The sequence below is a fragment of the Cloeon dipterum genome, chromosome 4, assembly GCF_949628265.1.
Source record: "Cloeon dipterum chromosome 4, ieCloDipt1.1, whole genome shotgun sequence".
NCBI lineage: Eukaryota > Metazoa > Arthropoda > Insecta > Ephemeroptera > Baetidae > Cloeon > Cloeon dipterum.
The window spans coordinates 5243049-5256111 of NC_088789.1; the positions used below are offsets into that span (position 1 = coordinate 5243049).

The 13063-nt window shown below is 39.6% G+C and overlaps 2 protein-coding genes across 2 annotated transcripts in view; one reads left to right on the forward strand and one right to left on the reverse strand.

Annotated features, from left to right (window-relative positions):
• Positions 1 to 152: 152 nt before the first annotated feature.
• LOC135943940 (PHD finger protein 14) lies at positions 153 to 5940 on the reverse strand. Its single transcript, XM_065490608.1, has 15 exons — positions 5749 to 5940; positions 4952 to 5104; positions 4647 to 4895; positions 4460 to 4588; positions 4108 to 4345; positions 3946 to 4050; positions 3729 to 3895; positions 3505 to 3676; positions 3319 to 3451; positions 2981 to 3167; positions 2743 to 2926; positions 2575 to 2677; positions 2056 to 2517; positions 779 to 1075; positions 153 to 717 (listed from the first exon to the last, which is right to left on the reverse strand). The coding sequence occupies exons 1-15, from the start codon at positions 5786 to 5788 to the stop codon at positions 703 to 705; spliced, it is 2634 nt and encodes an 877-aa protein (XP_065346680.1). The 5' UTR covers positions 5789 to 5940; the 3' UTR covers positions 153 to 702.
• An 8-nt stretch (positions 5941 to 5948) lies between these two features.
• Positions 5949 to 13063, forward strand: part of LOC135943939 (ribosomal protein S6 kinase alpha-5-like) — a 42633-nt gene continuing 35518 nt past the window's right edge. Inside the window, exon 1 of the mRNA XM_065490605.1 lies at positions 5949 to 6251. Within this exon, the coding sequence (XP_065346677.1) occupies positions 6080 to 6251 (172 nt within the window). The 5' untranslated portion in view covers positions 5949 to 6079. The remainder of the gene's footprint in view (positions 6252 to 13063) is intronic.

Here is a 13063-nt window from a genome sequence, read left to right on the forward strand (position 1 = left end):
CTGGCGGACGAACTGCAGGAAATGGTGCTGCTTTTTATTTTTACTGCCCCGGCCGCGAGCTGACCCTTTGCACTCAAAATGAGTCCTCTCGCATTAAATATGTATAGCTAACAATAATTCGTTCTGGGACGTGTTTTAATAAAAAAGCCGAGATTTTTCGAGTTTTAACTTATATTTAAGTCTTGTTACTCTTAATCATTCAAATTTGACAACAGCTACAAAATGCAATCAAAAGTTGTACAATCATAGGTACTTACATTATGTACAGATCATATGGTAAGATGCACAGCGCAAAGATTTATTTCAAACTAGAAGTGAGTTGTTGATAAAATTCAAGGAGTTGGTTTCTCAAAACAAACACAAAATGCACTCGCAGAAGTGTCGAAAAAAATTTATAAAAAAGTAGACGAGATGATGCTTAACAACACCAAAAATAGAAAATTACATTCAATTTTTCAGAACAGTTTTATCTTTATCACTTTGCATGACATGATCAAAGAATGTAAATGAGCAACCGAGCAACAACATGGAAATATTCCTCATATTCTGGCTTCCGTTCGTCCGAATCAAGTGAGAACCACAAGAGAGAAGTCTCGCACTTCTTGGCAAATATCAAGAAATACTGAACATCAATTATCAGCAGTGGAATACCTGTTTGACAATATCAATAGACACGGAATTAACAGCGGACTAGGCATTGTGTCAATTTTCCAGGTCCTGAAAAACAGAAATCACAGGATGAGTGTGCGGTCAGCGAGTGAAACTTGCATCATTCTACCGTAGGGTCACAATCAGCACAGTGCCACGAGTAGCCCCGTCGCTTGGGCGACTTTTTCAGCGGCGGCTCGAGGCAGTGGAAGTGGAAGCACTTTCTGCACTCGTCGCACCGCACCAGGTCGTTGTTGTTGCCGGGGCCGCTGCACTTGTCGCACTGTGTCAGCAAGTCAGGCTCAGGCTTGAAGCTCGCCCGCCGACTGCCACTGTGGTTCTCCATGCCCACCTTTGGGTCCGACGTCGACTCGAACTGCGTTGACATTAGCTGCGCCGTGTACTGGCCAGGCATGATTGGTTTGATCTGAGCAGACCAAAATTTTTGCGTTAGTTCCCAGAACCCATGACTAGCTGTTAGCGTTTTAGCTTAGTTTCAGGATTTTAATCTGATTTACATGCAATTAATAAATTTATTGATATTGAACATAAAATAATAACAATTACCTATGCTATGAAAACTGCCTTGATTTATTTAGGCATGATAAAACCAAAAAACTTATATTATAGTAGCATGCACAAAATCAAAAATAAGAGGTAAGGCATCAAACTTATTTAAAGAATGACTCCCAACAGAATAACAAGCAGGGTTGAAATACACATTTGATGAGGAGGTATGTACTTTTTCCATTTTTACCAATCTCGTAGAGACAAATTTAGCTTGGGAACACTGACTTTAAAAAGAAGTTGACTGTCCCAATAACAAAATCACTGCCACATTAATGGCTTATAACTTCATTGCCATTGTTGGTGTATTTTTCCCAATCCTTGATAGCTTTTAGCAAGCACAATGAAAATAAGCTTTAAAACATGAATTTCATGCGAAATAAGTAGAAATTTATTGCAAAATCCCAGGCGGTTTAAAATACTTTTAAATAGTTATTTATGTATGAAGCCATGTTATGTTTGCTGGATAAAAATGCGGGTCTATTTAAGGAAGCTATGTTAGCCAAATTGAATTGTAAGCTTGAGATTTTATTAGCTAATAAGCAAAAACAAACGAAAAAGTACCATTCCTGATTTGAGACGGTGGGAAAACAATAGCTAAAAACAATTTGAGCAAATATCATGGCCAGTCTTTCAAATCTGGTCTGATGTTAAAGCAATAAAAAAACTGATAACAAAATGATTAGAACCCAAATGAAATCATGGTCAAAAGGGGCTAAGAAAAGGTCAGTGATATAGAACACAAGGATGGCGTTCCAATTGGAACACATTCAATCACAAAAAGGCATAATATGGAGCGTGCAACATTCTAGCTACAAGGTTTCTTTAAAGTGCACCCACCGTGATTTTAATTCTGGGCTGATCTTCTCCAGCAACTTCGCCATCCAGTCGCTTCTTCTTGCGGTGCTTCTTTTTCGGTTTGTCCCCCTTCTCTTTACGCTGCTTCAGTTTTTCTTCGCGGTTCCGCCTTTTCTTGCCACTGTGCTCTTTGTGGTGCTTTGGCTGCTTCTCCTTGTGTTCATTCTGCTCGCACCAAACATCACCAACCACCGATTTTTCAGTTTTCACTGGCTCCTCAAGCATTGGAGGCGGAATGATGGGCTGAGGATCAGCTTCGAGGAAGTGATTGTTCTCAGTGAATGACACCTTCCGCTGCTTCTCCCCGTGCTCTCTGTGCTTGTGAGGCTTCAGCTTGCGTTTCTTGTTGATTTTCACTTTTGGGACGGCTAGCGGAGTTGGATTGTCCAGAAAGACTTGTTGGTCTGCCTTCTTCTTGGTAACGGGCTTGCTAAAGCTTTCCTCCTGCAGAGTTCGGAGAAATTAATTTGTTTTCCAAATAAATTTTATCATGACACGCACCTTAATTGGCGTTCCATGGCTGTGGCGGAGCTTTCGAGGTGCCTCTGGATCCAAGCATTCTTGCTCAGAACCCGAACTGAGTTTATCACAATCAGTGCACTGCCTGAAAATTCAAAGAAATCGATTTGTTATTATATAAATTAGTAAAACATGAGATTTAATATTTACCATCCCATGAGTTTGGTCTTTTTGGGCATTCTTGTGAGTGGTGGATTGAGACAGCCAAGGTGGTAATGTTTCTTACAAGTATCACATTTGGCCAGCAAGTGTTGGTCCTTGGTAGAGCGGCACGCGCCGCAATCAAACAATGCGACAGATGAAGATGCCACGTTGTGATGCGCAGGTGCCATAACTATAATAATGATGCAGTGTTGGATAAATACAATTTAATTCCATCAAGCCTTGCCTGTTTTTGCTTTGGTTGGTTCTTTCCGAATGGGTGACTGTTGGACCTGGGGTTGGACCAGTAGGGTTGATGGATCAGGAGGTAGTTTCTTGCCAGGGCATATGCTCAGAATTGCCTGGCGCAGAGCCCGGATGTTTCCTACAAGCTGCTCGTTCTCAATCACCAGGTTTTGGCGATCACAATCAAGCTGTTATGCAAAAAGATCATAATTATAGTGATTCAATTTCAGACTTTTCTAAGGACATAAACACCAAAAAAATAACTGTCAATTTTTACGCAAACGATTTAGATCTGTTGAAAATTTATCGCATCATAAGAAATTTCAAAACATTAATTACTTTGTTGTATTTGGCTTGGACGTCTTGTTCTTGTACGGTGTACTGGCTATTGGTTTTGAGCAGTTCTTGAAGTTGACTTCGTAATCCAGCCAATCGCGCGTTTCTGTCCAAGTAGTAGGCCACAAATTCCACACTGCCAGTGAACTTCAATTGAGAGATGCAACGCGGTAAATGGGAAATTCTTACGAAAAGGCGGGGGTAATGTTCCACTTTTTCCTAGCATCTAGAATGGAAGAAATTTGAGAATCCTCTGTCTCTTGGACTTCAACGTTGATGCCCATCTTTTCGCTTTTCCGCGACAAATCCACGCAGGCCGAAAAACTAGTAGTAATGAGTCTGCTCATTTTTTGGGTGGGCACTGCAAAGAGAACGTTAACGACACTTAGCACACATATCGGCAGGAAACTCACCCCAGGGAACTGGTCTGTTCTTCTTATGAGCTTTGTACTTGTGGCTCTGGCCTAAGAGCTTGCGCTTGATCCGCCTTTGTTCCACAGTCTCCTCCGGTCTGCTATCCAGGTCCATCTGTCGCTGCCTCATCCGCATCTGCACCGCTAGCCAATTTCTCCTTCTCTTTCTGCAAAGAGTTTGCTCTCAATGCATCCCAATCATTCAAGAATATCATACCTCATGAGGAATTTGTCTGTGTGCTGCTTGCAGTGTGCATAAAAGGGATCGGCGTGCTCAAACTCGTCACTATGAGCCTCAGCTAAGAGACCTTCCCGCTGCGCACTGTGAAATATTAAAAATGTAAATAAGTTTGCTCCAAATAAAATCCACTTAGCTCACCAGGTAACATGGAAGTTTTCACGACACATGCCCGCGTCACAACCTATGGTAATTCCAGTGCGCACAAACCGCTCGTCTGTGCAAAGAGTGCATGATTTAGCACCCCATTTTGTGTAGGCCAACTCAAACAAAGTGACATTCGACAATTTGTCGACCTCGCCGAAAGCCACCCCTGGCACATAAAGCGCGCAGACCAGGTGAGCCCACTTTCCTACATCAGTTTCTTTAAATATTCCACCTGAAAAATCATCAACAGATTAGTAAAACTGAAGAAGCATTTTTTGTAAATTGAAATTAAATATTAACACAATACAAATATTCCAATAAAATGTGCGTTCATCTACGTATTTACCTCTGTTGGGACACAACTCGCAGCAAGGGTCGGTGACGCCAGCTTTACACGCTTCACAGAACCAAGGTTCCGTAGAACAGGAGGAGGCAGTGCTGGAAACACTGTTTGTGTCTGACACACCATAGCACGCTGTGCAAGGAGAAAGGGTTTGAGACGGGATAAATTATCAGCAAGACAAGTACTGCACCTTCATGAACCGTAACGCCGCAACTGTCGCACTCAACTATCTCGTTCACATTGTCACTTCTGTCACCGAGACACGCACAACACACCATGATTTTCTTGTAGTCCATTGACGGAACTTTTTGCTGTTCCGCTTTGGCCAGCAGTTGGGCACCGCTGAGAGGGCTCTCAGCCAAGCTGCCGTCGATGCCCAGACCTGCTTCATCGCCTTCTTTGGCATCAGAGTCACTTTCTTCTTCGGACTCATTTGCATCTAAAAAGAACATTTTTTATGCATTCACCACTACTTTTCATTTTTAAATCTACTACCATCTTCGTCGTCATTTGAATTGATCGAATCGTCACCAGAATCGTTGTGATCCTCAATACGAAAGTCGCTGTCGTCCGAGCTTTCTCCTAGATCGAAATCTAACAAAGGATTTTGCACAGGCTTGACCTTTCGTTTTTGTGGGTCCCTCTCGACTGAAACAATTAAAAAAATTCAAGATTTTCTTATAACTCTAAATTATGAATTTAATGTACATGATTCCTCATTATTTAAAATTGAACAATTTTTTAGTCGCATCCACTTCATGAATTTTAGGAAGACTTATATCGACAAATTTATTTTAATACAAAATGCCACGATAAATCGAGAAAATTCTTTGGCACTTTTACGTGACAGAAAAAAAGAAGATAAAAAAATAACACCTTGACAGAATTAATACGCATAGGCCGGGACGGAAACAAAATAATGTTAAATATAAGCAGGAAATTTAATAAATATTGTGATTCACGCATAAAATTCGAATGGAAGAATGTTGCAATGCATTGCGTAAATTAACGTGCTTACTGGTAAAAATTCAAAATTTTAAAATTTCCAACATGTTTTTACGCATTTTAAAAATCAATGGCTCATAACATGCGGTGCAGACGAGTGTGCGAGGACAAGGGGTGCCGGCTGGCTGATCCATGCAAGGAGCGGTGTGAGCGGCCAATCGCGAGGGGTTCCGCTGCGTTTTCACGCGAAAATTCGCGGTCAGCGTCACGACTGACGTCGCGATGGCTGGACAGACAGCTCACGAGTGGACAGAGTCTGTCCGAATTCCACATCTCGGCCTACTTACCCATAGTTTTAATGAGAAAATTAACTTTTCCAGACTCCATGATGCGAGCAATGCGTGCAGAAAATCGACCGTATCACCGGTCGACCGGTGGATGGCACTGCGAACCCGGCTCTACTTGAGACCACCAGCGCTAGGTGTCGACACGTTCGAATTTTGGCGGCAAGTACGAAAATGGCAGGAAGATGGCATTGGAGGCGGAGGGATAAGAGAGAGAAGAAAATGATCCAAACGGGCACCGCTGGCGGATGATCTGTTCGCAGGACCGCAATTTGCTGAATACCGGAGCGATGACAGCCGTTCTGAACTGACTGAAGCTGCGGTAAATTCGGCGATGGACGCGGAGGCAAGCAGCTCCGTCGCCGTTTCCGTGGTGCGGCACGGAAGGGTCGTGATGCAGGAAATGGTCCTGCGGGAACCAGCGCCGAGCACCAGCACGGCCGCAACTACCATGGGCCCGCCGGGCGCTGCGATAATGGAGACGGTCACCCACGAAATTACGCACGGTGAGTACCCGAGCGATGTGTGTTTGTGTTTACTTCGCGCCGCGCCCCTCCCCTCGTGAACTTTCCCCCGGCTGCCCGCGGCGTATTTAACGGAGCGCCTTCAGTGGTGCTCAAGGTCGTCCGCGGATGCACCTTGCTGGGTCGCACGCGCTGCGCCCCAGGTGTGGCCGCTTTTCCACTTTCCTTTCGCAACGCTCCGTGGGCTGCACACAGTGTTACATTTGCGCACCTAACCCCCTGAGTGCGTACGTGCGAGTTAATAATGAGACACGAGACGATCTTGGCATTGGAATGAATAAACACTGCCGTGCACTATGCACTTTTACTTTCATTTACTTTCATTTACGCTCATGCGTAAATATTTGTATCTTACGATACGCACGTATGAGTTACGTGCGTATGAATATTTCATGTTTCTTAATATACTCTACGTTGTTGATCCTTAATAATTATTTTTTCCCATCTCAAATATATATCATTTTTAATTTTCATGGATAAAATTTATGTTATGTTATTTTAAATCATTGATTTGTAATCAGGAGTTAATTAATTTAATCTTCTCCAGTCAAATTTTTTCATTTGTTCGCTGATAATTCCGAGTATTGCCAAGATAAGTGTGTAGTTTAAAGAGAACTTCTTGTTTTTGTGTCGTCTTTTCCTTGTGTTGCGTCAAGGAGGTAAAAAATATATTAAGAATTATTTTAGCATCCGCAAATTTCAAAAGTTCAGCGAAGAAGAGTCAGCGCATTGTGAGCTGATTGTATTTTTTTTTCAAATGTTTTTAGCTCAACTAAACCACTGCAAAAAATAATTTTCTTTTAATTTTCTACTTTAATATTAATTAATTATAACTTGTTTTTAGGTATACGAAAAGATGGTTAAGTTTTAATTTTTAATTAAATTGCACAGGCTCTAAAATTCTAAAATTGCAGTATGCTCAATATGGACGGCACGAACTAAATTCAAGGATCTTGCTCTGATTGCTAAATTTTTATCCTTATTTTGCAAATTATATCAACAAACATTCGTTTTAATTTTTCATATCTTCTTAGCATTCAACACTTCTTCTTGCTTTACTTTACTGCCTGATTATCTTTATCTAATCTGCTCGCTTTTAACAGCGGAATCGGCGCAGATTGAGCAACATTTTTTAAACTCTCCATAGCAACCCAAGATAAGAAATTCCGATTTTAGAGTCATGTATACTTTTCTCGGAGAGAACCATTCCGTCGTTGCCGGGAGACGAATGCAATGATTAATAGCCCGGACAAAAAGAAGTGGCGTGAAACACCTGCTCGCGAATCCTTGTTACCCACTCGTCCAACCTCCAGGAAAACCGCACTTTTCTATTACTTTTGCAATCTGAAATGTGCGAATAAAGCCATGCGTTGCAAAATTCGGCATTAGCGCACAGAAGCTGCAACAGCAGGTGTTTGCATTGTGCCGATAAAACCCCTCTCGAGTCGATTGAGAATAGAGTTTTCGGTGCAGCCACAAAAACCGCCGCAGGGTTGTTCAAATCCTTAAAATCCGACTGTTTATTCAAAACTAAAAGGGATCACTAGGCCAGAGAGTGAAACGTCGCCGCTCGGAAGCGACCGAGGGGCAAGAGCAGAGGCTAGCAGATGCTTGCACCAGCCCTTGTTACTTGTCTTTAAATTCGATATCATAAGTAGTTATAAGCGAGCAAGTCTCGTGGCAATTTGCATTTTACACGTCGGTGCGTGGGCCTGTGCGCCTCATAAAGAGAGCTCTCCTTCCAGTTGCCTGGTGGGCGAGGAAGAAATGGGAGTGCTGCAGAGGCCACTCCACCCATTCATGCCTTTTAGCCACTGCGGCCTTTTTCATTCTTTCTTTTCTCTTTCTTTCTTTCTTCTGCAGGTTCAAATAACAATTTGACCATGTGAGACGAAAACTCAGTGAGCAAAGCCTCGCAGCGTCTCAACCTTCTATCCTTCGCACCCCTGAAGACGATGCATCGTAAATTAATATTCGCAAATGGGTGGTTGATAATCTGTGGGAAAACTTGTCTCTGGGAAAGAGAAGGAATGTTCATGACAGGCACCTCGATTTCATTAAGATTATTTCAAAATCAATCAATCACCCTATACTCGGCAATTAGAGTAGTCAAGATATTTGACAACAACACATTTTTTCTTTTCATACTGCACATTATTATTTTCCTTTATTATTTGGGCACAGTGAAAAGTTCAACAGCTATAGGAGTAGTTAGAGCTTCCTTTCGTTTTAATGCGTTTTGATGTTTTTTGTTTTGTATTAGAGTTACAATCATTATCGCTGTTTATTCTGCAGCAGTATTATTGCTGCACGGTTATCCTTAGAAAATATTTTTAACCTTTGTGTTTGTGTGCCAACTGATGTAAACACAATCGAAAAAGATCTTTTTTAAAAACCAATACCTTTTAGTAACGCAATATCGATTATTCTGTTTAAATTTTGCATGATGAATTCGAATAGCTTTTTGTATATTGTTTTAAAACAAGGAAGGCAAGTCAGAAAATGCGACGAAAGTAAAAAAAAGTTCTATAGGCCACTAAAAATACATCGAAAATTGTAATCTGCTTTTCCTATTCCCTATTCCCCCATTGTCTTGTCGTAAATGTTTTTTTCACGATTCAAAATTATTACATGGCTTTACGAAATACACGTGTCTTACTAACTTCAAAATACAATTAAATTAAGATAAAATAAGAAGGCTTAAGGGAGCCAATCAAATTAATTGAATGTATATGTTATCAATTCAATTGAAAATCTATTCAACTTTCGTTTACCCAAGAAAAAGATTAAACATAAAAATAACACGTGATTTTTCGAAATTGATATAAGAGGAAAACAAATTAAAGCATGTAAAATGAGTCTTTTCTTCTTTATCGGTCCATTTTAATGAAGCGGGGAAAGAAATATTTTGACCGACCAATTAGTCATATTTGACTAAGTAACTCCAACATCTATATACATAAATTTTCGATCATGATGAAAATGGTAATTTATTAATTAATAATTAATTCCCAAACGAAATGAAAACTTTTGTTGCTCAACGCACACTTTCTTTATTCCAAAATGTTTTTTTTTTTAATATGACACATATTAAGTGATTTACTTAACAGCTCTGAATTATTTGGATTTAAGTCTAACCACTGGTGACTGAAACACAGACTCGTCATTTTAGAATCGTTTGCAATCACGTTTTTGTCGGGCAAATTGCATCTGACAAATTGAGAAACGAAGTGGTCAAGATGCCTGCTGAGCCTGAAAACACTGGCACGAAATTTTTATCAGTTACGCCTTGTTTATTCATATTTTTTATATCAATGCACATTTCGATTTTCGGCTTAGGCTCTTTGAGTTGAAAACAAAATACATAATATATTTTATATGTAATTAATCAGTTAATCTCAGCATATTTTGCTAAAATGCAAAGCAAAGCTCTATTAAGCTTCAAAGCAATACAAACCAACATTCCCTAACATTTTTTTTTATCAAAATGAAATGTCACTGGGAAATTACAGAGACATTTTTGCGGTTTTTGTTGGAATATAATTCTTGGCAATATCGCGGTTTTTGTGAATTTCCGTAAATACAGCTGCACTGATGAACGGATGGGGAGTTTCACTTCAGAGTGCTGATAGAGGATAAAGAAAAAAATATTTTTAGCTCTAATTTTTTCCTTTAAATTTAATTGCAATAAAATCAAATTATTCGAACTTATTGTTATAACTTAAAGAGATAATTCAGAGTGAAGATGGTTTCGCACATGGTTTGTCGTTTTTTATAAACAATTATAAAATAATATTACTTATTAAATTTCTTTAAAGCTTTTTTTATCAATTCATGAACGTGACTTGTCCGCGATTAGTGTGCGGTAACAAAAAGCAACGCGATGGTGTAAAAGAGCAACAAGGTTCAACGCTTTAATTCTCTCTCTCTCTCTCTCTCTCTCTCTCTCTCTCTCTCTCTCTCTCTCTCTCTCTCTCTCTCTCTCTCTCTCTCTCTCTCTCTCTCTCTCTCTCTCTCTCTCACTGCAGTCTTGGTCTCAGCTTGAATTCGCACCAAGAGAGAACAAAGCAAGGCGACCGGTGTGTGCGTTTTATTGTTCTTGGTTCTGGACAAAGCACCTGAAGGAAGATAATAAAATAAAGGCCCCCATTTGTTAACCTCCGTATAGGGTGAAAAGTACAATAAGCTCTTCGTGCGTGTTTGGTAAATGCGCAGGGATTTGACAAACTCAGGAGAGTTTTTCTTTTCAAATGTTATTTTGTTAGTTTCAAAAAGCATTATTAAAAAAAAATTGCGACACGCTTTGACAGAGAAGGCAAAAGAATTCAATTGCGTTTGTTTAGTAACAAGTTGCTGCTGAAAACTCTAATAAGAAAGTTTAAAAAAGAAGCTCCTTGTGCGACTTTAGTGATCCTCAATCTAATATTTATCTAAATTTATAATTGATTGTAAAACTTTCAAGTATTTCTGACCGTCTTTGATTTGAGATCTATTAGCATTTTCCCAGAATATTGCTTTTTTTAATTGCCTTAAGTTTTTCGCTCGTAATTTTGCCTGGAGCTATGCAGATGCCATATAATATATGTGACTCGCCGGTGCCGAGCCGTGAGGCCTCCGGCAGATGAGGTCGAAGAAAATCAATAAACCACCTGTAGACGAGTCCACTTTGATTTCGTCTTTTATTTCCATCTCGCGCGCGCGCGTACCTCTTCTCACGCAGGCCTTTATACGCTCACCGTCGCTCTAGCTGCTGATTAAATCTATCGTAATTTTCCTCAGTCCTTGTATATTACTTTATTACCGCTTATAATGTAGAGAGCAACGTGCGCCTCCTCAGAATTTATTTCGCTGGGCAATAACTCGCTAAAACTTTAGCACAGATGCAGATTGTATCGTTTTTCCTCTCAGAAAAGTGGCTTTGCAATCTTTCTTTTATACAAGTCTCAACGAAGACTGGTATTGACACCGAGTTTAAGACGACATAAAATGGTGTTAAACTTGTATTGGCATATTAATTAAAATGTCGGATCAGCTTCTCTTTACTCGTGCAGCGAATCTATTCACAGTCGGAAAATAATTATCTTTTTATATGGACCCTCTTGTTATGGTGGGCTATTCTATAGAATATCTTCAGTTTTCCTGATGATCCAAATTACTTAAAAACTTTGATGATTAATCGCTCATGTTTGCGTCTTCAAAATAACAACTAAGCAAACAAAAGAAGCGATAAAGTTTATCAACAAAAATATAAACAATACTGGAAAATGTTGTTTACTTAAAATATGTAAATAAAGTAAAAAGCATTTCAGTCTCCTGTTCAACTAGGGATTTTGCTAATAAGCATAATATTATGAGATGTTTTGAAGCGGCTTGCTATTTTTACAGGCTTCAACGTTACAAAATGTTATTTGATTCTTTATTATTGGGCAATCTTGTGAAAAAATTATTATTCTGTGTTCGTGCTATTTCAGAAGAGCTTCTATATATTCCTGACCTTTCCACCATTCAACAACAATGTTATTGATGGACTTTTGACGGCCTGAAAAGGTTAGCCTCCTTAGGGGGTCTGACACTGGCCAGCTTAAGTTGATAGATTGTCAGCTGCATTTCCAAAGGCTTTTCACTCCCCTGGTTTTGACAGTGTGGTTTGCTCTGTTCTGCCAATTGAAACCCTGACCGTTCAAAGAAAAGCATCAGTTAGTCACATTTCTCAACTTTTATTCTCCGAAAAAAAGGAAACATAAAATGCGTTTCATTTTCAGTAACCAACCAGACTATTTCTCTTAAAGAAAACAACAAACTGTTAATATAATTACCAACTTTGAATTAATATCATCAATATAATGCTGAACTATTAATCTATTAACTATAGCCTACGTTTTTTTGCTATTGTTTTTAATTGTATGTGCAAAGAGCCTTAAGTCCAGTGACAACGAGTAAAATTTTCCATTCGAGGTAAGAAGCACTATATCAACACACTCAGTGACGCAACACTCTTTGCCCATTATTATATCTGTAACGAATTGAGGCTCACAACTGAATAGCAGGGATTTAGATTTATATCTGTATCAAATGCTTTAAGAATGAAAGAAAGAAAAAAATGGCAAACAACAATAAATCCAACACGTTTATATCAGGAGAAACGAGATGTATATAGCAACAGACTGGCAAAAGTATTATATATGTTTCAGTGTTTCACTTGAGCTGCATGGCGCCTCATTTGATCCCTACTCGTCGCTATATTCAGCGCAGGGTGTGTTTCTCTCCCATTGTCAAATTACATTCTGTCTCGACAACTCGTTTCCACTATCAAAAAGTTTGTCGCCCAGCCGGGCTTTTAAAATGTGGGATTCTCTTACACGGCGTGCAGCCTTTATATTGCTTATTTTTGTCTGTTTCCATTTTGTCTTTTGAGGTCAAGGGTGCAGGCGAGATTGTGATAATATGGCTAAGCCGCTATGGAAGTCAAGGAGGAACAGAATGTGCTCTCAAGCTTATGATGCTTGGTGCTCCGTTTTTCCAACAGAAGAGATTAATAAAACAAGTGCCGCTCATAGCAGCAAATGCCAAGCAAAATGCTGGAAATCCGAAAGGGTTTAATTTATAGAAATACAGGAACTCTTTACTTGATTTTGGTAAGAAGTGGCATTTTTTAATTAACAGACACTGTGGTAGTCAAAATATCCGAACATTCGTTCATTCAATCATAAATCAATTACATCAGGCTCGAATATAAAATAACCACTAAAATAAACAGTTGGGCTGCTTGGAGATAAAATAACTGTTTACTTGCT